This window comes from Salmo trutta, chromosome 10 (genome assembly GCF_901001165.1).
Source record: "Salmo trutta chromosome 10, fSalTru1.1, whole genome shotgun sequence".
Lineage (NCBI taxonomy): Eukaryota > Metazoa > Chordata > Actinopteri > Salmoniformes > Salmonidae > Salmo > Salmo trutta.
The window spans coordinates 1,357,626-1,382,085 of record NC_042966.1 but is presented as its reverse complement, the minus strand read 5'-3'; the positions used below and the strand labels follow the sequence as shown (position 1 = coordinate 1,382,085).

The 24,460-nt window shown below is 43.7% G+C and overlaps 2 protein-coding genes across 4 annotated transcripts in view; one reads left to right on the top strand and one right to left on the bottom strand.

The window, feature by feature from the left end:
• LOC115200938 (protein KIAA0556) overlaps positions 1-24,460 on the top strand; it is a 41,327-nt gene that overhangs the window by 12,497 nt on the left and 4,370 nt on the right. For 2 of the 3 annotated variants that reach the window (XM_029764068.1, XM_029764066.1), the window contains exons 8-22: positions 58-215; positions 478-584; positions 1,237-1,333; positions 1,499-1,723; positions 6,955-7,092; positions 8,203-9,043; positions 9,922-10,719; positions 11,503-11,717; positions 12,047-12,125; positions 12,287-12,464; positions 20,969-21,134; positions 21,472-21,662; positions 21,937-22,001; positions 22,661-22,771; positions 23,419-23,660. In XM_029764068.1, coding sequence (XP_029619928.1) covers positions 58-215; positions 478-584; positions 1,237-1,333; positions 1,499-1,723; positions 6,955-7,092; positions 8,203-9,043; positions 9,922-10,719; positions 11,503-11,717; positions 12,047-12,125; positions 12,287-12,464; positions 20,969-21,134; positions 21,472-21,662; positions 21,937-22,001; positions 22,661-22,771; positions 23,419-23,660 — 3,611 coding nt within the window. The remainder of the gene's footprint in view (positions 1-57; positions 216-477; positions 585-1,236; positions 1,334-1,498; positions 1,724-6,954; positions 7,093-8,202; positions 9,044-9,921; positions 10,720-11,502; positions 11,718-12,046; positions 12,126-12,286; positions 12,465-20,968; positions 21,135-21,471; positions 21,663-21,936; positions 22,002-22,660; positions 22,772-23,418; positions 23,661-24,460) is intronic. The other variant, XM_029764067.1, reaches the window with a different exon arrangement.
• On the bottom strand, positions 14,801-15,719 carry LOC115200939 (cyclin-dependent kinase 5 activator 1-like). The gene has a single exon (XM_029764069.1). The coding sequence runs from the start codon at positions 15,707-15,709 to the stop codon at positions 14,801-14,803; it is 909 nt and encodes a 302-aa protein (XP_029619929.1). The 5' UTR covers positions 15,710-15,719.

Genomic DNA, 24,460 nt, shown 5'->3' with positions numbered 1-24,460 from the left:
TCTCTCTCTCTGTCTCTCTCTGTCTCTCTCTCTCTCTGCCCCCACTCGCTCTCTCAGGGCCGTGGAATCATGTAGAGCGCCCCCTGTCTGCAGCAAGGATGGCCTCCCAAGAGGAGCGCGACTCGGAGGAGACGGCGTGCAGGGTACTCCAGGCCCTGCAGAGAGAGAACAGCCCACTGCAGAGCCACGAGCCCAGGGCCTTCAGCCGCACCCCGGTAGGACAGATAACAACCATAGAAATAGAATGAATGAATGTAATGATATTTCTATGGGCACAACCAGAGTGTGCTGTGCTGGGTCAACTAGTGGATTGTGTTATCTTCTTGTGACCTGTCTGCTGTAGTGATTGATGTTTTACAGTCTAGCCTATCCCTGTCTCTCTTATTTTCTAATCTTTTCTACATTTAGTTAAATCTAGTTAGGCTATTATCCTCTCTAGGTCTAACTCCATTGTGCTCCTCCATTGTAAATCCACAGGTGATGGGATACCAGATGATGAACGGCTCGCTGCGTGACGACGATGACGACAAATATGAAAGTGGGGTGACCAGAGCCATGCAGAGAGTCACCCTCATGGGTCCCAGGTAGTGTACTGCAACGTTACACACTGCTGTCACTACACTCTATGCATATAGAGAGGAATAAGGATAGAAATCTAAGTTACTATCTAAGTCTGTACCAGAGGTGTCAAATCCAGGTCTATAGTAATCTCATGATCCGGGTCTATACTAATCTCTTGACTATCCTTGACTGTCACAAAGGAAACAAACATTGAATGGCTATGTTACAATAGTATCCACAATAGCATACTACAGAGAATGAAATCATCTATAAGGTATGCTAGTTTGCGTATCGGGAAGTGGCCCGACATAGTCTTGAGTGGTGACAGTTTAGAAAGACACTGGCATAACTAACTCCGTCATGCTTGTGTACTATGCTGGGATAATAACACCATGTACAGACTACAGTACAGTACAAAACTCGTGGTAATGTCTTGGATGGGCGGCGCCAGAGCACCAGTAATTGTATACCTCCGATCGAGGCTCTCTAACGATCAGAAACGTGTAAGTGATAACCTAACCTCTCTGACCTTGAAGCAGGTTTAGTCAACAAAGCTGTAGGGAGTCTTCAATAACTGTCAGTGACCGTGCATACATTTCCATAGATAATCACCAAGAGCAAGGTCAAAGACTATTGATGTGGTGAAAGAATTGATGAGTAATCGTTTTCTTTCAGGCAACAACAGAGACTACTAAAGGCGTTGGAGAAACTAGAGGCAGGCACAAACTTTGAAATCCCTCAGACAGTGAAGACGGATAATAGCAAACCACCGGTGAGTAACTAGGTGAGACAGACAGTGAAGGTTAAATATAGAGAGAGAGAGAGCGAGAGACACACACGAAAACACCAAACACACACACACACACAAAAGGAGATGTAATAGTGTTCTATTTCTATGATGTACTTTATGAAGTGATGGTTGGCTTGACTCGTGAAGTTCTGTTGTTGCCAGAGGAGGCGGGTCTCGGTGGAGGCACCACCCACCGTGTACGTCACCATGGAGATACTGAGTAACTGGGGGAACAGGTGCCAGGTGGGGCTGACGGAGATGCAGTTCTTCGGCCCAGGGAACAGGAAGCTGTACGTGTCGCCTCACGACCTGGACATCCGGAACGCCGACTACCCTGGGAACTTCAGAGTGCTAGTCAACGGGAAAGCTAAGGTGAGTTGGATGTCTCCCTCCAAGCCTTTCTGACAACACAAATTAAACTATTTAGAAAGGTTTTGGTGCATTGTGTTTACTATTTATACATTTTGTAGGGATTTTTGGTGACACTTCCTATGAGTAGATATCCTCTTGTTAATGTTATGTCGTGCATGATAAAGGATTATACATAGCACATAATGTGATATACAGTGCCATGAAAAAGTATTTGCCCACTTTCTGATTTTCTCTATTTTAGCATATTTTTAATACTGAATGTTATCAGATCTTCAACCAAAACTCAGAAGTTTGACAAACTGACTTGTTGGAAAGGAGGCATTCAATGACAGTGCCACGTTGAATGTCACTGAGCTCCTCAGTAAGGCCAAATTAGAAAACATTTCTAAAAACCTGTTTTCGCTTTGTCATTAATGGGTATTGTATGTAGATTGATGAGATATACAGTGCCAGTCAAAGGTTTGGACACACCTACTCATTCCAGGGTTTTTCTTTCTTTTTTTAAATGTTCTACATTGTAGAATAATAGTGAAGACATCAAAACTATGAAATAAAACATATGGAATCATGTAGTAACCAAAAAAGTGTTAAACAAATCAAAATCTATTTTAAATTTGAGATTCTTCAAAGTAGCCACCCTTTGCCTTGATGACAGCTTTGCACACTCTTGGCATTCTCTCAACCAGCTTCATGAGGTAGTCACCTGGAATGCATTTCAATTAACAGGTGTGCCTTGTTAAAAGTTCATTTTTGGAATTTCTTTCCTTAATGCGTTTCAGCCAATCCATTGTGTTGTGACAAGGTAGGGGTGGTATAAAAAAGATAGCCCTATTTGGTAAAAGACCAAGTCCATAGTATGGCAAGAACAGCTCAAATAAGCAAAGATAAAGAACAGTCCATCATTACTTTAAGACATGAAGGTCAGTCAATCCGGAAAATGTCAAGAACTTTTAAAGTTTCTTCAAGTGCAGTTGCAAACGCCATTAAGCACTATGATGAAACTGGCTCTCATGAGGACCGCCACAATGAAAGTAAGACCCAGAGTGACCTCTGCTGCAGAGGATAAATTCATTAGAGTTACCAGCCTCAGAAATTGCAGTCCAAATAAATGCTTCAGAGTTGAAGTAATAGATACATCTCAACATCAACTGTTCAGAGGAGACTGCATGAATCAGGCCTTCATGGTCGAATTGCTGCAAAGAAACCACTACTAAAGGACACCAATAATAAGAAGAGACTTGCATGAGAAACACGAGCAATGGACATTAGACTGGTGGAAATCTGTCCTTTGGTCTGATGAGGCAAAATTTGAGATTTTTGGTTCCAACCGCCGTGTCTTCGTGCTACGCAGAGTTGAACGGATGATCTCTGCATCTGTGGTTCCCACCGTGAAGCATGGTGGGGGAGGTGTGAGGGTGTTGGGGTGCTTTGCTGGTGACACTGTCAGTGATTTATTTAGAATTCAAGGCACACTTAACCAGCATGGCTACCACAGCATTCTGCAGCGATATGCCAACCCATCTGGTTTGGGCTTAGTGGGACTATCATTTGTTTTTCAACAGGACAATGACCAAACACACCTCCAGGCTGTGTAAGGGCTATTTGACCAAGAAGGAGAGTGATGGAGTGCTGCATCAGATGACCTGGCCTCCACGATCACCCAACCTCAACCCAATTGAGATGGTTTGGGATGAGTTGGACCACAGAGGGAAGGAAAAGCAGCCAACAAGTGCTCCGCATATGTGGGAACTCCTTCAAAACTGTTGGAAAAGCATTCCAGGTGAAGCTGGTTGAGAGAATGCCAAGAGTGTGCAAAACTGTCATCAAGGCAAAGGGTGGCTACTTTGAAGAATCTAAAATATTACTACATGACTCCATATGTGTTATTTCATAGTTTTGATGCCTTCACTATTATTCAACAATGTAGAAAATAGTACAAAAAAAGAAAACCCCTTGAATGAGTAGGTGTATTTTAAAATCAATTTTGCAATGAGGCTGCAATGTTACAAAACGTGGAAAAAGTCAAGAGGTCTGAATACTTTCCGAATGCACTGCATATCTTTTTGGGTGACATGGGTCCCATTATGCCTGGCGAAAACCAAACAATGTATTCCACAGTAAGAACCTTGTACCAACGGTCAAGCATGGTGGTGGTAGTGTGATGGTTTAGGGATGCTTTGCTGCCTCAGGCCTGGACAACTTGCCTTAATAGAAGGAACCATGAATACTGCTCTGTATCAGAGAATTATACAGGAGAATGTCAGGCTATCCATCTATGAGCTGAAGCTGAAGCGCAGCTGGGTCATGCAGCAAGAAAATGATCCAAAACACACAATCAAGTCTGTATGAAAATGGCTAAAAAAACACAAATTAGACATTTTGGAATGGCCTAGTCAAAGTCCAGACCTAATCCCAATTGAAATGTTGTGGCAGGACTTGAAACGAGCAGTTCATGCTTGATATCCCAGAAATGTCGCTGAGTTAAATAAGTTCTGCATGGAAGAGTAGGCCAAAATTTCTCCACAGCGATGTGAGAGACTGATCAACAACTACAGGAAGTGTTTGGTTGGAGTCATTGCAGCTGAACGTGGCACAACCAGTTATTGAGTGTAAGAGGCCAATTACTTTTTCACACAGGGGCATTGGGTGTTACATACAGTTGAAGTCGGAAGTTTACATACACTTAGGTTGGAGTCATTAAAACTTGTTTATCAACCACTCCACAAATTTCTTGTTAACAAACTATAGTTTTGGCAAGTCGGTTAGGACATCTACTTTGTGCATGACACAAGTAATTTTTCCATCAATTGTTTACAGACAGATTATTTCACTTATAATTCACTGTATCACAATTCCAGAGGGTCAGAAGTTTACATACACTAAGTTGACTGTGCCTTTAAACAGCTTGGAAAATTCCAGAAAATGATGTCATGGCTTTAGAAGCTTCTGACAGGCTAATTGACATAATTTCAGTCAATTTGAGGTGTACCTGTGGATGTATTTCAAGGCCTACCTTCAAACTCAGTGCCTCTTTGCTTGACCTCATGGGAAAATCAAAAGATATCAGCCAAGACCTCCACAGCCAAATTGTAGACCTCCACAAGTCTGGTTCATCCTTGGGAGCAATTTACAAACGCCTGAAGGTACCACGTTCAACTGTACAAACAATAGTATGCAAGTATAAACACCATGGGACCACGCTGCTGTCATACCGCTCAGGAAGGAGATGCGTTCTGTCTCCTAGAGATGAACCTACTTTAGTGTGAAAAGTGCAAATCAATCCCAGAACAACAGAAAAGGATCTTGTGAAGATTCTGGAGGAAACATGTCCGCTGGTCTGATGAAACAAAATATAACTGTTCGTCAATAATGACCATCATTATGTTTGGAGGAAAAAGGGGGAGGCTTGCAAGCTGAAGAACACCATCCCAACCGTGAAGCACGGGGATGGCAGCATCATGTTGTGGGGGTGCTTTGCTGCAGGAGGATCTGGTGCACTTCACAAAATAGATGCCATCATGAGGGAGGAAAGTTATGTGGATATATTGAAGCAACATCTCAAGACATCAGTCAGGAAGTTAAAGCTTGGTCGCAAATGGGTCTTCCAAATGGACAATGAAACCCAAGCATACTTCCAAAGTTGTGGCAAAATGGCTTAAGGACAACAAAGTTAAGCTATTGGAGTGGCCATCACAAAGCCCTGACCTCAATCCTATAGAAAATTTGTGGGCAGAACTGAAAAAGCGTGTGCGAGCAAGGAGGCCTACAAACCTGACTCAGTTACACCAGCTCTGTCAGGAGGAATGGGCCAAAGTTCACACAACTTATTGTGGGAAGCTTGTGGAAGGCTACCCAAAATGTTTGACCCAAGTTAAACAATTTAAAGGCAATGCTATCAAATACTAATTGAGTGTATGTAAACTTCTGACCCACTGGGAATGCGATGAAAGATTTAAAAGCTGAAATAAATCATTCTCTACTATTATTCTGACATTTCACATTGTTAAAATAAAGTGGTGATCCTAACTGACCTAAGACAGGGAATTTTTACCTAGATTAAATGTCAGGAATTGTAAAAAACTGAGTTTAAATGTATTTGGCTAAGGTGTATGTAAACTTCCGACTTCAACTGTAACTTTGTTTATGTAATAATTGAAATAAGTATGTACTTGTTGTGTTATTTGTTCACTCAGGTTCCATTTATCTAATATTAGGTTTTGGTTGAAGATCTGATAACATTTACTGTAGTATCAAACATATGCAAAAGTAGAGAAAATTAGAAAGGGGGCAAGTACTTTTTCACAGCACTGTAAATACGCTTAATACACATGAAATGCTTATCATAGTCCAAAGCGTGTAGAGTTCCGCACAACAGCACTTTTCTAGAATATCTGACCGTGCGGCTCGAGCAATTTCTCCAACCTTCAACCCTTTCAAATGAATAGAAGATGCGTTTTTAGAGTCGTGTTGGTTGGGAATTTGGGGGCGGTGCGTGGTCAGGCTGTGCGTCCCCGCGGACGGTGGTCTCAGAACCGTGTAGCTATGTTACAATGGGTTGCCGGACTATCACGGCTCTGTGACTTTGGACTCTGTATTACGCTTTAGCAATATGGTACTCTGAGTGTTACCAGATTAAAGTATATTGGGTCTCTGGTCAATACAAAATCTCAATACAAAATCATTTATGGGTAACAATTAAGTACCTTACTGTGATTGTTTTCAATTAAAATGTTCAAAAAGAAACAATAATAGCTTCTTAGCAAGAGCAATTTCTCTAGCAATAATTTTGCTAGGACTGTCTGGGAGTGGTCTGAGTGGGGAGGGAAAAACTGAAAACTAGCTGTTATTGGCAGAGCGGTTTGGAACTTTCTTTCTTATTGGTCTATTAACTAATTTACCACCTGGTGATGTCATCAGCCAGGCCAAAATTCCATCCCACCAAAACAGGCTGAAATTTCAGGCTCTCTTTTCAAACAGCTCTTACACTAAAAGGGAATTATCATCATTTTCACAATATTACAGTATTTGTCCAACCTCTTACCGTGGAAATGTATATAAAATACAGGAACATTTTGACTGCACAGGCTTTGTAAGTGAATGTATTCATCTATTTCGCTTCACCTGCAATAACATCTGCTAAATATGTGTAGATGACCAATAAAAAAATGCAGATTTTATTTTTTACTTAAACTGACTGCTTATATGTTGTTGTGTGTTGGTTTGACCACCAGACCACAAAGGAGTGTCATATGTGGACCTGTCCTTTCCATCTTCCGGTCCAACTCTACTTCATCATCAGGAACACAGAGCGCTCTCCGGACTTTGGGATATCCCTGATCAAGATCTGGAACTACAACAGGAGCCTCAGTGTAAGAGCCTATTTTAGGGCCAAACTGGCAGATTGAGTCTGAAATGGCACCCTATTCCTTATTTTGTAGTGTACTGCTTTTGGCTGGAGCCTTTGCAATAGAGGTTGCCAGTTATAGTAAAAAGGGTTGCGTTAGGTAATGATTCAAATGGATTTTGATAGAAATGGTACTTAAGTATATTAAGTTGTTAGCACTTACTGTATGTGCAGCCCGTACATATATACAGCCTCTGATTGGTTCATCACACCAGTCCTAGTTCAGGGTTATTCAGGGTTTACTAAGATAAACACCATCATTTGTTAACAGTTGCAAATAAATCCAGCTTGCTTCAGCCAGCCCCTGTCATTCTACAGGGTGACCACCATATTGGCAGAAGGCTTTGGGAGGGAGGGTATAGCCTTCAAGCCGTGTCTGTGTGAGCTACCAGTCAGTCCAAATGTGGAACAGTAAGAGATTAGACCTGGAGGATTAGTGAGGGGATGCCCAGGTTACTGCTCTCGCCTCTCGCCCTGCTGCTGTCACAAAAGGGAAGGACGGGAATCACAAAGCCTAGGCAACCAGGGGTCTGTCTGGAAGTATGGATGATATGGGTTGATATTAACAGTGTCTCTGTTCATTGAGTCCTATTTTAGGTGCTAGTGGTGTGTTTTAGGATGCGAGGTAAGGAGCTGTTTGATACTGTGGGATCCAGGGGGTGGGGATACACTGATTTAATGAGCAGGGATTGAGGAGATTTGAGTCTGGTCTTAGCCATTTAGCCATCCACCATGTCTGTCTGTGTGTGTGGGTAAGGAGGTTGACAGTTGACTACGTCTGCACGGTTAGCTTAATTTACTCTGTCTACATACCTGTGGGAAATAATATTGGGGCCCACAACTAGGAAGCTCCTTGGTTAACAGTATGGTATCAGTTTCAGTGTTGATCTATGTCATGTTCACATCAATATTCAAGCTCTTTGACATTTTCCTTTTTCACCTTTGCATTTTTCATTGAGATGTGTTTGACTTGGAGTTTTCAATGTTGCTTTTCTTATACAGTCTACCGACATCCATGCATTACCTAAATATTGCCCTGCTTAGAGCCTAAAATAGCTGTGCTGTTCTTTTTTAGGACCTGGACGTTGGTGCCCGGCATGTGAATCTTTACCTCAACAGCACGCTGGTGTTTGAAGGTGAGCTGGACAAGGGCTGTGGTAACCAGATCTTTGATTACAGCACTAGCATCGACCTCCAGGCACTCCAAGTCCCAGAATCCTTCTATCCCAGCCCAGTGGGGTCCGGCCACAGTCTGCGGGGTGCCAGCCTACAGCGCCATGACGAGAGTGGCATGTGGGTGGAAAGCAGAGGGGAGAATCGAGACCCCAACCACGGGCTAGCCCAGGTCAGGATAGACATGCAGGATAAAATCTACAATCCCCCCTCCCCCACATCTACAAACTGTCCCCCCCTACAGAGGGACTCCTTTGACATGGACCCTCCGGACCTGGCCCTCCCCCACCCCCCTCTGAAACAGCAGCTGGAGCAGTCGGGTCAACCCACAGAGTGCACAGTCACCACCCAGCCTTCATCCTCCAGGAGTCCACAGTGGCTACAGCCCCTGGCCCGGAGTGCCCCTGAGGGCTGCGAGGCCGGAAGGGAGAGACCCCTCTGGCTAGTGCCCCAGCAGTCTGTGGAGCCCAAACCTCCCCTCCCCCAATCCACCTCTACCTCGGTGCTCCCGGAGCTGGGCTGTAACCCGGGGAGGGTGTGTCGGGGGGTGGAGAGGACTGTGAACGAGGGCCAGTGGAGTGCAGACTCTCTGGACCTGGGAGGTGAACTGCTGGAGGAGCTGAGTGACCAGCAGCGCCAGGACCGGCCTGTTGGTGGACGTAGGAGCTCAGGCATGAACAACAACACTAGTAGCAGAAAACCAGCAGAGGAGCACCAGCATGGAGCCATTGGACTGACCACAGGTAGGATAATATACTTTGTGTGTGTGTGTGCGTGTGTGTGTGTGTGCGTGCGTGCGTGTGTACGTGTGGTCCTAGGACCTGTGTAAGTAATTTCATTTGTACAATACTTTTGCGGCTCCTTTATCTACTCTGCATACTGGGCTGTGCAGGCAAGATATGAGAAGTTAATGTGATTTGAGACAGAATCATCTCTAGTGGTAGCCTGTTTGTCTACTCGCCTTTATTTTGCAACTCAAGAATGTTTTTCCCCAAGGATCTGCCATTGGTTTCCCAATGTTGAGGATATTTAGAAATCTTGTTGTTCTTGTCAACGGCAGACCAGACATATCTTATTTTGTTTCCTAAATAAGATTATAGAGCAGACAGATTGCTGCATCAAAACAAATCTAGGCCTGCATCCTATAATAATCCCTCTTTATCTCCATGACAACAGACAGACTCCCCCCCAGACCCTCTAGTAATAGCTTGTTTTTCCCCTATCTGGAAACACACACAACACACACACACATACACACACACACACACACACACACAGGGCACATGCCAGCTGGTTCTGACCCTATCTGTTGTGGACGTGTCAGCTGAAAGTGGGCCATAGACTCTTTGACCATTATCACACCAGCTGTCGGAGTTGGGCTATTCAGTGTGAAAATTACATAATCATTACCATAAAAATTGTATCTTCTTCATAGCTGGAATATGTACAATTATTTTAGGATTATTGTGGGCCATAACTTTAGTTGGAGAATTCTTACTCGCAAAATGATATAGAGTGCCACAATGTATAAAACGGTCAAAAAATAAGCTTGCTTAGCTACTCTTATATTAGGTACACTGCATGGTCTTTGAGGTAACATGAGACTGTGTTGATTCCACAGAGGAGCCAAGTTCAGTGTCAGACAGCAGCAACAAGAGGCAGCATCGTACCCCCCGGGCCACGCTCCACAGCCGGCAGGCCCAGGATGAGAACCTCATGGAGTCCTGGGACTCCCTCACAAAGTTCAACCAGTGCCAGCGTGGTCGCATCTCCAACATGGGCTTCGAGGGCGACATCTTTGACGAGTTCCTCCAGCGTTCCTCCAGAGCCGCCACTATCGCCACAATCACCTTCGACCCAGCAGGCCCCCCCTGCAGCCCCTTCCCCTCCTCGTCCCACCTCTCTTCACCCACCCCTCAAGGGGGCTTCTGCGATGACCCGGTGGATGACCTTTCCACCGAGCCAGAGTTTGAGATTCCGCTCCTCCCACATGGTCAACGTCTGGTCATTAACATCCTGTCCACATGGGGCGACCGTCACTACGTGGGCCTCAACGGTCTGGAAGTCTTCAGCTCCAGCGGTCAGCCCGTCCGGCCCGCCCACATCCAAGCCAACCCGCCCGATATTAACGTGCTGCCCGCCTACGGCAAAGACCCGCGCGTGGTCGCCAACCTAATCGACGGAGTCAACCGCACGCAGGACGACATGCACCTGTGGCTGGCGCCGTTCACCCAGGGGATGAGTCACGTGATCAACCTGGAGTTCGCTGGGCCATGTCAGGTGGCCATGATAAGAGTGTGGAACTACAACAAGTCCAGGATCCACTCGTTCAGGGGGGTGAAGGAGGCTGAGATGCTGCTGGATGGGAGGTGCATCTTCAGGGGAGAGATCGCCAAGGCGTCAGGGACACTGTCTGGAGGTAGGGGGGGATCATGAGTGAGGGATAGCCTCTCTCCTTAGACACCCAAATGTATCCCATGTTATAGTTCTACCACAGTTGGCCTATACTAGGTCCTTATTTTAGGAGCTTCATGATATTATATTACATTAGATCGTAGAACTACAGCATTTGTTTGGTGACAAAATACACTGAGTGTTCAAAACATTAAGAACACCTCCCTAATATTGAGTTGCACACCCAACTCAATATTAGGGATTGCCCTCAGAACAGCCTCAACTCGTCGGGGCATGGACTCTACAAGGTTCTACAGGGATGCTGGCCCATGTTGACTCCGATGCTTCCCACAGTTGTGTCAATTTGGCTGGATGTCCTTTGGGTCGGGGACCATTCTTAATATACACGGGAAACTGATGAGCGTGAAAAACCCATCAGCGTTGCAATTCTTGACACAAACCTACTATCATAGCCCGTTCAAAGGCACTCAAATCTTTTGTCTTGCCCATTCACCCTCTGAATGGCACACGCACACAATCTATGTCTCAATTGTCTCAAGGCTTAAAAGTCCTTATTTAACCTGTCTCCTCCCCTTCATCTACACTGATTAAAGTGGATTTAACAAGTGACATCAATAAGGGATCATAGCTTTCACCAGGATTCACCTGGTCAGTCTATGTCATGGAAAGAGCTTGTGTTCTTTATGTTTTATACGCTCAGTGTAGGTTTAATGTCATTTGTTGCCCATGCATTAAAACATGTTTGCCTCTAACATCCTGAATTATACCTCCACCCCTCTCCTCTTAGGTCTGGACCAGTTCGGGGACACCATCTTGTTCACCACGGATGATGAGATCCTGGAGGCCATGTCGCGCTACGACGAGACGTTCTGCAGGGAGGCGGAGGGCTTCGAAGAGCTGGTGGGGTATGAGGAGGAGCTGCAGAGGCCCCGCACGGCCGACGGAGAGGGGGAGGACAGACCCTTCACCCAGGCTGGCTTCAGACCCGAGGATGACCTCGCTGTGAGTACAACATGACTGACTGGGACTACAGTGAATACATGGAAAGCCTGGAATTTTTAAAATGTTTTAACCTTTATTTAACTAGGCAAGTCAGTTAAGAACAAATTCTTATTTTCAATGATGGCCTAGGAACAGTGGATCAATTGCCTTGTTCAGAGGCAAAATGACAGATTTTTACCTTGTCAGCTCGGGGATTCGATCTTGCAACCTTTCGGTTACTAGTCCAACACTTTAACCACTAGGCTACCTGCCGGATTGATACAAGATGTGCAGGTTTTGTTCCAGCCTAGCACTAACATTTCTGGTTTCAATTCACTGCCATTTTTCAGTTAAAACTCCATCTGAACCCTACTGATGGTCAGTCTGAGGAGACCCTGGAGCAGATCCCAGGAATGTACAACGGAAAGTGTGAGTACTCCCTTCTAAGTTAGTGTTATTCATGATCAATTCATTAATTCCTCATTTTAAACACAGGACTGTATTTTTGTCTCTGTAAAATGTCGCTAGCTCAGCTTGTTTCACACGGACTCTCTAAGATCTCTCTCTCCTTCTCCCCCCCGCCTCTTCAGGCCTTAGGATAGAGTTGAGTATGACGTGGGGAGACTCCCACTACCTGGGACTGACAGGGTTAGAGGTGGTGGGGAAGGAGGGGGACAGCCTGCCTCTGGACCTGACCATGGTGAATTCCTCGCCACGGGACCTCAATGACCTGCCTGAGTACGGCCAGGACGCACGCACCCTCGATAAGTCAGTACTGTGTGTGTGTCTGTGTGTGTGCGTACGTGTCTCTGACCTCACACTGCTGACAATCTAGATGGATCTAATTGCATAACTTCTGACCACAGGATGTACAGGTAAGTGAGGAAATAATGGAAACACTTGAGTAGATAAGGGATACAAAGTGTATTTAAAGCAGGTGCTTCCACATGTGTGGTTCATGAGTTAATTAAGCAATTAACATCCCATCATGCTTAGGGTCATGTATAAAAATGCTGGGCCGGCCATTATTTTGGCTACCATGGCTATGCCCCCATAGGATGACAATGCCCCCGTCCACAGGGCACGAGTGGTCACTGAATGAAAGTCACCAGATCTTAACCCAATTGAACACTTATGGGAGATTCTGGAGCGGCGCCTGAGACGGCGTTTTCCATCAACAAAACACCAAATGATGGAATTTCTCTTGGAAGAATGGTGTCGCATCCCTCCAATAGTTTTGTTTATTAGGATCCCCATTAGCTACTGCACATGCAGCAGTTACTCTTCCTGGGGTCTAAAATAGAGTTCACAATTGAGTTCCAGACACTTGTCGAAACTATGCCAAGGTGCATTGAAGCTGTTTTGATTTGTGGTGGCCCGACGCCCTACTAAGATACTTTATGTTGATGTTTCCATTATTTTGGCAGTTACCTTTATTTTAAGTCATTATCCAGTTAACTTGTCAACAACTTCATCAACTTCAAATATTCAGACCCTTTGCTATGAGACTCGAAATTGAGCTCAGGTGCATCCTGTTTCCATTGATCATCCTTGAGATGTTTCTACGACTTGATTGGAGTCTACCTGTGGTAAATTCAATTGATTGGATATGATTTGGAAAGGCACACACTTGTCTATATAAGGTCCCACAGTTGTCAGAGTAAAAACCAAGCCATGAGGACGAAGGAATTGTCCGTAGAGCTCAGAGACAGGATTGTGTCGAGGCACAGATCTGGGGAAGGGTACCAAAACATTTCTGCAGTGTTGAAGGACAACCATCTCTGCAGCACTCCACCAATCAGGCCTTTATGGTAGAGTGGCCAGACGGAAGCTACTCCTCAGTAAAAGGCACATGACAGCCCAAAGACTGTCAAACTATGAGAAGCAAGATTCTCTGGTCTGATGAAACCAAGATTGAACTCTTTGGCCTGAATGCCAAGCATCATGTCTGGAGGAAACCTGGCACCATCCCTACGTTGAAGCATGGTTATGGCAGCATCATGCTGTGGGGATGTTTTTCAGCGGCAGGGACTGGGAGACTAGTCAGGATCGAGGGAAAGATGAACAGATCGAAGATCCTTGATGAAAACCTGCTCCAGAGCGCTCAGGACCTCAGACTGGGGCGATGGTTCACCTTCCAACAGGACAACGACCCCAAGCACACAGCCAAGACAACGCAGGACTGGCTTCGGGACAAGTCTCTGAATGTCCTTGAGTGGCCCAGCCCAAGCCCTGACTTGAACCCAATCGAACATCTCAGGAGAGACCTGAAAATAGCTGTGCAGCAACACTCCCCATCCAATCTGACAGAGCTTGAGAGGATTTGCAGAGAAGAATGGTAGAAACTCCCCAAATACAGGTGTGCCAAGCTTGTAGCGTCATACCCAAGAAGATTTGAGGCTGTAATTGCTGCCGAAGTTGCTTCAAGAAAGTACTGAGTAAAGGGTCTGAATACTTATGTAAATGTGATATTTCCGTTTTTCTTTATTTTATACATTTGCAAAAATGTTTTTAAAAAAAACATTTTTTTTGTCATTATGGGCTATTGTGTGTAGATTGAGGAGGGGGAAAAACGAATGAATCAATTTTAGAATAAGGCTGTAACGTAACAAAATGTGGATAAAGTCAAGGGGTCTGAATACTTTTCCAAATGCAATGTGATAGGCAGTGCACATCTGACTGTCAGAATAGTAGGTTGGTAGGCTGCAGTCTCAGTGTGATGTGAGCACTAGCCCAGTCACACAAGGGTGCTCACGCACCCTCCTATGATAGGCAGTACACATCTTAGAAAGTCAAAGAAACAGTCATGTGTGGCTGGTGGGCTGCAGCCTTAGTCTTCTCCACATTCAATTATAGCTGTAGATTTGTGTTCCCTTTCTATATATTTTTTCATTGTCCGTTTTGATTTGTTCAATTTTAACTTTTGGGGTTCATCTAAGCCAAATGTACCGTCATTTTAACACACAAAATATGTCAATCATCGTTTCCCATCAAAACTTCCCCTCTCCCCCTTCCTAGTCCCTGAACTAAAGTTCCTACCTCCATTTTGAAATGCCAGACTGGAAGAGGCCCCTGCCCTCCCCTGGACCCTCTCCCCAGGCCCCTCACTGGTCCAGACTGATGAGCAAGCGGCTCCTCTCCTCCTGGCTTTCGTTCTTTTGGTTGGCAAACAGCTGGAAGAAATAGTGCTGGTCCGTGCTCATCTGGAGCATGTTGCCACTCATCAGGTTGATGATAGACAGGCAGCTCTCCCAGAAGATGTCCCTGGAGCTCTCCACCAGGAAGGGTCTGAGTGGGGAGGTCTCGTTGCCCATGTAGGAGCAGGTCAGGTAGAGGCTGGTGATCACCACGGCCTGCAGCTGGTGCTCGGTGACTGCCTCGGAGGAGACCACCTTGCGGCACAGCATGTAGACAAACACCACATTGGCTGGGGTGAGGATGCTCTGGTTCCCCCAGCCGTGGTTGAGCAGGAAGCGGTCTACGCTCTGCAGCCACAGCCCTGGGTCGTTGGGGGACAGATTCTGGAGTCGGTAGCATTGCCGACACAGGTACTCACCCAGGCAGTGCAGCAGTTCACCAGTTGAGGCCTGGACCATCACCCTCTTGGGCATGTCAGGGGCCACGTTGGAGTTGGCGAGGACGTTTTTGGAGCTCTTGGTGAGGTCTGGGGTACTCTGGTCCTGGGTGAGGGGGGACAGGTTGGTGCAGGACTGAGACTTCTCCAAGTTTTTGTTGTTGAGGTGGGTCACATTGTTGTCATTGTTTCCGTTGGGCTGCACCTTCTTGGAACCCTTCTTCCGCTTCATGTTGATGATCGAGCAGCGCTTCAGGTTCTTGCCTTTGGCGTTCCTGCTGTTCTGAACAGCCGTGTCATGGCCCACACTGCCCGGCCCATTTCCGGCCACCCTCTGATAGCTGGGTGAGAGAGACTGGACATTTCCCATGGTGACTGGGTAGCAATCAGGAATTGGATCATGAGACAGTATGAGCAGACTAAGAAAATAAAGGATCATGTCATACTTCATAACGTTATTAAGTGATTTTAAGAAGGCATGTCAACGTAACTTGTAGCGACGTAAGAAGCAAAATTCAGTTTTCCATCAAAATAATAATTATTGTGAGCTAACGTGACGCAATAAAGGAATTTACATATGTCGCAAGATAAAAGATAATTTGCCGTTTTTCAAATCGCCAGATCATTTTCCATCAATGGATGTCGATTTAACTTGTTTGACTCCTATCTTTTGTAAATAAATCCCATTTGCGCATGTGCATAGCTATATATAAATCCAACAGGAGAGTTTGAGTAATGAAAGTTGGACAGAGGATCTCAATCTCTTAGGAAGTCACACTTAGACCAATTTCAAAAAACAAATGTTATTTTCTGGCAGTAGTCCTTATTCTGTGCCAGATGTTATTAAGTATCAAAACCAGACGGCACCATTTTCTTGTTTTTAGTTATGGATAGCCAGGGGCACGCTCCAACACATAATTTGCAAATAAAGCATGTGTTTAGTGAGTCCGACAGATCAGAGGCAGTAGGGATGACCAGGGATGTTTTTTTCATAAGTGTGTGAATTAGACAATTTTCCTGTCCTGCTAAGCATTCAAAGTGTAATGAGTAGTTTTGGGTGTCAGGGAAAATGTATGGAGTAAAAAGTACATCATTTTCTTTAGGAATGTAGTGAAGAAAAAGTTGTCAAAAATGTAAATAGTAAAGTACAGATACTACTGAAGTAGTATTTTACACCACTGGACCCAAGGAGCCAAATGTTTCACCGGAAGTATACACCTGAAGCATCCGGTTGGAATTTCCACTTTTTGGAGTCGACTCCTGGGATTTGAGTCGACTCTTGCTTGACTCCAACTCCTGTGGTTGGAGTCGTTAGGAGTCGACTCTTGCTCGACTCCCAAAACACGCTGAAAAGGATGCACACACACCATCTCATTGTTGCAGTCCAACTAGGAAGACTACATTTGCGTTGTAGAGGACTGACATGAGCATAATGCTGCCCATTTGCCTATAAAAAGGCCTATTTTGTTTGAATATAGGTGGTGATGTGTAAGAACTAGAATATTTCAATGATATTTCTGCTGTGTGCAACTAGGAAGACTACATTTGCGTTCTAGAGGACTGACATGAGCATAATGCTGCCCATTTGCCTATAAAAAGGCCTATTTTGTTTGAATATAGGTGGTGATGTGTAAGAACTAGAATATTTCAATGATATTTCTGCTGTGTGCAGCCTTGACGGATCCCATGGGATGATGTGGCGTACTCTACGCTGATGAACCTATTCTTTGACATGTTATAGCCCTATTCAGACGGGTATTACTAGAGACGTTGGTTTTGTCATTGTTATTCCAGAGGATGATTCACACAGGATTTGTTTTCCTAAACTGCCCCCTGAAATGATTTACATTTTTTTATTGAATTGACTCTTGTGACGGAAGCCTGGAGGTTTTTATTGTAGGCGTGAAGTTATTTCAACATCATGTCTAGACGATAATAGGCTACACTGATAACTTGTGTTTGGCTGACAAATGTATAGGTCTCCCCATAATATTTAAATTGATGAAGTGTGATCATAATCATTATTTTAGCAATCCATCCATGGTAGACGTCCTTCCTAATAACAATGCCCCACATCCTGCTGATTTGAGCTGCTGAACTGTATTTGCACTTGACTGTGTTTATGGATGAAAGGGAGAAAGTGAACTTGCCATTTCCTAAAAGTTTAGCGGGGATTCTACTTTGCGATCTATTGCCAAGGACAGGGCTCTCCAACCCTGTTCGTGGAGAACTACCATCCTGTAGGTTTTCACTCCAACCCTAATCTAGCGCATCTGTTTCAAAAGCTGGTTGATAAGCTGAATCAGGTTAGTTACAACTGGGGTTGTAGCAGAAACCTACAGGACGGTTGGTAGCTCTTCAGGAACAGGGTTGGAGACCCCTGACCTAAGACATCAACAGCTAGCCAGGGTTTCATTAAATAAGCTATAGGCAAAACTTTTTATTGCACAATAGGCCTAATTAAACAGATGCATTTGGCTATGTTCAACTTCAATTCACTGGCACTATGAATAATAGCTTAGCCATACTCATTGATAGCCTAATATGTAGCCTAATATGTAGCCTACTTTCATAAAGACATTTGGTGAATTTAGATTACCAAGATATAGTCTATGTGCACGGTTCTGACTGTCTCTCTGCTTGCCCTGATCCTCTCTCTCCCTCGCCTACTCTCCTTTCTCTTTATCACTCTGTGTGCAACAATAGTGTTAAACATAAGTTTTGAATGACTACCTCATCTCTGTAGCCCACACATACAATTATCTGTAAGGTCCCTTAGTCAAACAATGAATTTAAAACACAAAGACCAGGGTGATTTTTCCAATGCCTCGCAAAGAAGGGCACCTAAAAAAAAACGGACATTGAATATCCCTTTGAGCATGGTGAAGTTATACATTTGTTATTGGATGGTGTATCAATACACTCAGTCACTACAAAGATACAGGCACCCTTCCTAACTCAGTTGTCGGAGAGGAACAGAACCACTCAGGGATTTCACCATGAGGCCAATGACGATTTAAAACAGTTACAGAGTTTAATGGCAGTGATACTGAGGATGGATCAACAACATTGTATTCTGTGCTTACAACTTTGTGCCAACAGTTTGGGGAAAGCCCTTTCCTGTTTTCAGCATGACAATGCCCCGTGCACAAAGCGAGGTGCATACAGAAATGGTTTGTCGAGATCGGTGTGGTAAAACTTGACTGGCCTGCACAGAGCCCTGACCTCAACCCCATCGAACACCTTCATTTAAAAAAAATGTTTACATAAAAAAAATAAAACATGTTTTTTATATATATATATATATATATGTATGTATGTATATATATATATTTGTAATAATGACAATTACAACAATACTGAATGAACACTTATTTTAACTTAATATAATACATAAATAAAATCTGTTTAGTCTCAAATAAATAATGAAACATGTTCAATTTGGTTTAAATAATGCAAAAACACAGTATTGGAGAAGAAAGTAAAAGTGCAATATGTGCCATGTAAAAAAGCTAACGTTTAAGTTCCTTGCTCAGAACATGAGAACATATGAAAGCTGGTGGTTCCTTTTAACATGAGTCTTCAATATTCCCAGTTAAGAAGTTTTAGGTTGTAGTTATTATAGGAATTATAGGACTATTTCTCTCTATACCATTTGTATTTCATATACCTTTGACTATTGGATGTTCTTATAGGCACTATAGTATTGCCAGCCTAATCTCGGGAGTTGATAGGCTTGAAGTCATAAACAGCGTTGTGCTTCAAGCATTGCAAAGAGCTGCTGGCAAACGCAGGAAAGTACTGTTTGAATTAATGTTTACGAGCCTGCTGCTGGCTACCACCGCTCAGTCAGACTGCTCTATCAAATATCAAATCATAGATTTAATTATAATGAAATAAACACACAGAAATATGAACATTATGTCATTTAATATGGTCAAATCCGGAAATATCATTTCAGTGAAATACGGAACCGTTCCGTATTTTATCGAACGGGTGGCATCCCTAAGTCTAAATATTGCTGTTACATTGCACAACCTTGAATGTTATGTCATAATTATGTACAATTCTGGCAAATTAATTACGTTCTTTGCAGTGGCGGTTCTAGACCATTTCAACTGGGGGGGCCAAGCTGCGGCCAGTTGTACTGTTAGAGGGGCCAGTTACATTAGACGTTATTGTTGTCATATCGTTTTGCTTGTGGTACGATACTGTTGTGTTCCGCCGAAAGCCGTCCCTCTAGAAAATGTGTGGGTTAAATTAGTGTTCCGCATTGCCACTGTCGATAGCAAAAATTAGTTATGTAAAAATTATTTCATACTCGACATTTAGGGGGGCCACAAGGGGGTCCAAAATTGTTGTCACGGGGGCACTGCCCCCCCCCCCCCCAGAACCGCTAGTGGTTCTTTGTTAGGAAGAAATGGTCTTCACACAGTTCGCAACGAGCCAGGCGGCCCAAACTGCTGACCCTGACTGCTTGCACAGAAAGCAAGAGAAGTGACACAATTTCCCTAGTTAATATTTCCTGCTAACATGAATTTCTTTTAACTAAACATGAAGGTTTAAAAAAAATATACTTGTGTATTGATTTTAAGAAAGGCATTGATGTTCATGATTAGGTACATTGGTGCAACGACAGTGCTTTTTTCACAAATGCGCTTGTCAAATCATCATCCGTTTGGCGAAGTAGGCTCTGATTCGATGATAAATTAACAGGCACCGCATTGATTATATGCAACGCAGGACAAGCTAGTTAAACTAGTAATAACATCAACCATGTGTAGTTAACTAGTGATTATGTTAAGATTGATTGTTTTTATAAGTTAAGTTTAATGCTAGCTAGCAACTTACCTTGGCTCCTTGCTGCATTCGCGTAACAGGTGGTTAGCCTGCCACGCAGTCTCCTCGTGGAGTGCAATGTAATCGGCCATAATCGGCGTCCAAAAAAATCACGATTACCGATTGTTATGAAAACTTGTAAACGGCCCTAATTTATCGGCCATACCGATTAATCGGTCAACCTCTACTTGGAACCATGGGGTCTATGGACTTGGGCTGCAGTGGCAGTGTGTCAGTGAACATAACCAAGTTAAAGAAGGTTATGGTTCCCTATATAGGTTTCTGACAGTTCAGGCCTCATGAGGCTCTGACAATTCAGGCTTCTTGGATAAGTATTAGGGAAAAAGGTGGCTTCTGTAACCCCTTTTTGGAGCCGGTTAAACCTGTGTGCTTGGACTGCCGTGTGCCTGCTATTTTGTTACCCTTTGAGCTGGCTTAGGGCGTGATTGTATGTTCCCATAGTATGTTATACCGAGTGACCGACTAAATGGGAACGTACAGTTATGAATATAACTACTGTTCCCTGAAGGAAGGAACGAGGTCTGAAATATTTTGGCCCTGCGTCGTCAGGGGGTTTGGGCTTGCTGAAGAGCGGTACTGAATTGAGGAAATGAATGCAAGCCCCGGTATTATAGCAAGGAAGGCGGGGTTTCCGAGGGCTGGCTCTGCATCCATTGACCCGTTGGGCGTGATTTCAGTTTTCTTAATAAGGTGAATATGATTGGTGTTGACTCTCCCCATAATATTTTTCTACCTTATTCCGTCCTTCAGGGAACAGTAGTTATATTCATAACTGTAAGTTTTAATTTCCAACATATACCTGAATGACCAGTGAGGTTTCTCTCTCTCCTCTGTCCAGACTCATTGATGGCCACAACATCACCACTGAGGACCAGCACATGTGGCTGATTCCATTCTCCTGTGGCCAGCACCACACCCTGACGGTGAACTTTAACAAGGCCCAGACGGTGGCTGGCCTCCGCATCTGGAACTACAACAAGACCCCGGAGGACTCCTACAGAGGGGTGAGAGAGTCACTGGGATGGAGAACTGGCTTTAGTAGCCTGGTGGAAGTGTCCATTCAAAATGAAATATCTGGGCCCTGTAGGTTGCTTTTGCATTTGTGAGTCTCGTCATTAAAGGTGCAGTGCATTGTAGTTGTACAAATATATACGATGCTCCATAAGTGTGCATTTACAATATATGCAATTACTATACATTCACACTCTGCCTTAGATCCTTAAAGATATTTGAATATTGACTGAGAATTTTTTTGTTGTTAAGGGGTGAATCCCTATTCCTTACGAAAACACATTTGTTAAGATAACCATTTCTTATTAACCCTATTCATGTGTTCTCCAGGTGAAGGTGATCCATGTGTCTCTGGACGATACGCTCATCTCTCCAGCAGAGGGCTTCCTCATCAGGAAGGGACCAGGGAACTGTCACTTTGACTTTGCTCAGGAGATCCTCTTCATCGACTTTCTCCAGACCCCCACCACTGGCCTGGTCAACAGCAAGAGTACAGCAGAGGACTCGGCCTACATACTCAAGTGACTACTTACTTGTAGGCTAGTCTGGTCCCATATCGGTTTGGGATGTCTTACTAATGACCATACAAGTTGGCAAGACGGCACAAACAGATCTGGGACCAGGCTAATTGTTTCAGCATCTCGTAAAATAGCATTCTGTCTATTATCCCCACTGTACCAAACACCTAGTCATGTATCAAATGAATCATTCATACGATAATTCATATGCTCTACTACTGTAATGCAATACAATATGAGATGTCATTTTAAGGTTTGTGTCTTCGATGGTTTCCAGGGCTGGCTCCAGAAGACAGGAGCAAGCCAGCATGGACTACGAGGCCCCCATCATGCCTTGTGGATGTATCCTTCCTCCTGCTGCACACAAGACATAGTCCCACAGAATATAAGGCCTATAGCAGGGGTCCCCAACTACATTCAGCTATGGAACGATTTTTTCAGTGGATGGTCGGGGGACCAGAACTTAATTATAAATAATTTGTACACAAGAAGCCTAAACGGATATAGTATTTGACAAAAACATAATATCAAACCCTGATTACATTGGGCTAAGATCACATATTTCTCTCTATTTATGCATGAGAATACTTTTAATTTAGAATATTTTCTAAATTAAAATCACTTTGAGCTGATTTACTGGTGATTGTAGTCTTTTATGTCCAACAACGAAAATGTTATACAAATAAAAAAAAGTCTTCAGAAATCACACAGATTTGGCCCGCTGCCTTTACTAACGTAACATGTCACCTTACATAGACATACAGAAATTGTGCGACCAGTGCATAAAATTTACAAACAAAATATTTCACCTTTTAGTAGATAGAATTGACAATATACAGTATATATTTTACCTTTCATAAAAGACATACTGTACATATTCAATGTCATTACAACCAGTTTTGCCTGCTTGAGATACTGTGATCACTAAATTACTTGATGACTGTAAAAGTCCTAAGTGTGTACACGGCTCCACGTCTCTTCCTTAACCCTTGACCCACCAGTCATCTTCCAGCTGCAGCTGCTGACCACCTGGGGTGACCCCTACTACATCGGCATGAACGGCCTGGAGTTCTATGACCAGAATGACAAGAAGATACCCCTCAGTGACAACAGTATCCTACCTACAATGTTAACAACACAAACACACACACTGAGAACCACCACTGCTGCAATCTACACTTACACCCAGTGGTCACTAGTCTCACTTGACCTGACTGGCTGAGCTAGCTAGCGTGAGACTTCAAGTCTGGCCTAAGACTGGTCATAAACCCTGGTCCTAGAAATCCACAGGGTGTACCAGCTTTAGTTTTAGCCGAGCATTAAAACACCTTATTCAGTCAATCAAGGGTGTGATGATTAGTTGAATCAGGTGTGTTTAGTGCTGGTTTGGAACGAAAGCCTGCTCTCCCTGTACCGGTCGTCAATATCTGGCCAAGTTGCAAAGTCGGAAGCACCGCCTAGTTCTACAATTTCTCTTCTTAAAATCTGTTTTTAAACCTAACCCTAACCTTAACCACACTAGTTTTTGTTTTCATTAAAAAAAAAATACGGAATTTCGATATAGCCAATTTTGTAGCTTGTTCATATAGTGGGAACCTCATGTACCTTCCCTGGACCAAGTTTGGTGAACTCCCAAACTATAAATGTACCCTGAAATAGTAAAAGGGTGGCTTCCAGTAGAGGAAATGGAAATGGCACGACTACTGACATAGTAGTCAACACAGTTTGGCCGAGTCCATTCTTTAAACAACGCTTCTAGATATCGCTGCGTTCCCAGACAGTGTGAATGTCTTGGACAGTGTGAACGGTGATGTGAGGACTCCAGATAAGCTGGTAGATGGCGTGAACAACACTCATGATGGCATACACATGTGGCTAGCACCGGTACTCCCCGGACTGGTGAATCGCGTGTATCTCATATTTGACCAGCCAGTGACCGTGTCCATGATCAAACTGTGGAACTACTCCAAGACACCACAGAGGGGGGTAAAGGAGTTTGGGGTAAGTCAGTCTTCTCTTCTCTCTCCTCCTCAGTACAGTAACACAGACCATATTCATCAGAGAGACCCAGATCTTAGGACTTGGGAGCAAAGCAGAATAAGAATAATTTCAGACTATAATGGTCTAATAAAGTACTATTATTAGGAATTCTTCCCTAGAGTTTTATTTCACCTTTATTTACACGGGTAAGTAAATTAAGAAAAAAAATCTTATTTACAATGAAGACCTGTCAAACATCAATAAAGAACAATTACATTATAGATATCTAAATACACACATCTATACATATCTACAGTGCATTCGGAAAGTATTCAGACCCCTTGACTTTTTCCACATTTTGTTACGTTACAGCCTTATTTTAAAATGTCTTTTTTAAGTCCTCATCAATCTACACACACAACCCCATAATGAAAAAGCAAAAACAGGTTTTTAGAAATGTTTTTCAAATGTATCAAAAATAAAAACAGAAATACCTTATTTACACAAGTATTCAGACCCTTTTCTATGAGACTTGAAATTAAGCTCATATGCATCCTGTTTCCATTGATCATCCTTGAGATGTTTCTACAACTTGATTGGAGTCCACCTGTGATAAATTCAATTGATTGGACATGATTTGGAAAGGCACACACCTGTCTATTTAAGGTCCTGCAGTTGACAGTGCATGTCAGAGCAAAAACCAAGCCAGGAGATCGAAGGAATTGTCCGTAGAGCTCAGAGACAGGATTGTTTCTAGGCACAGACCTGGGGAAGGGTACCAAAATATTTCTGCAGTATTGAATGTCCCCAATTACACAGCG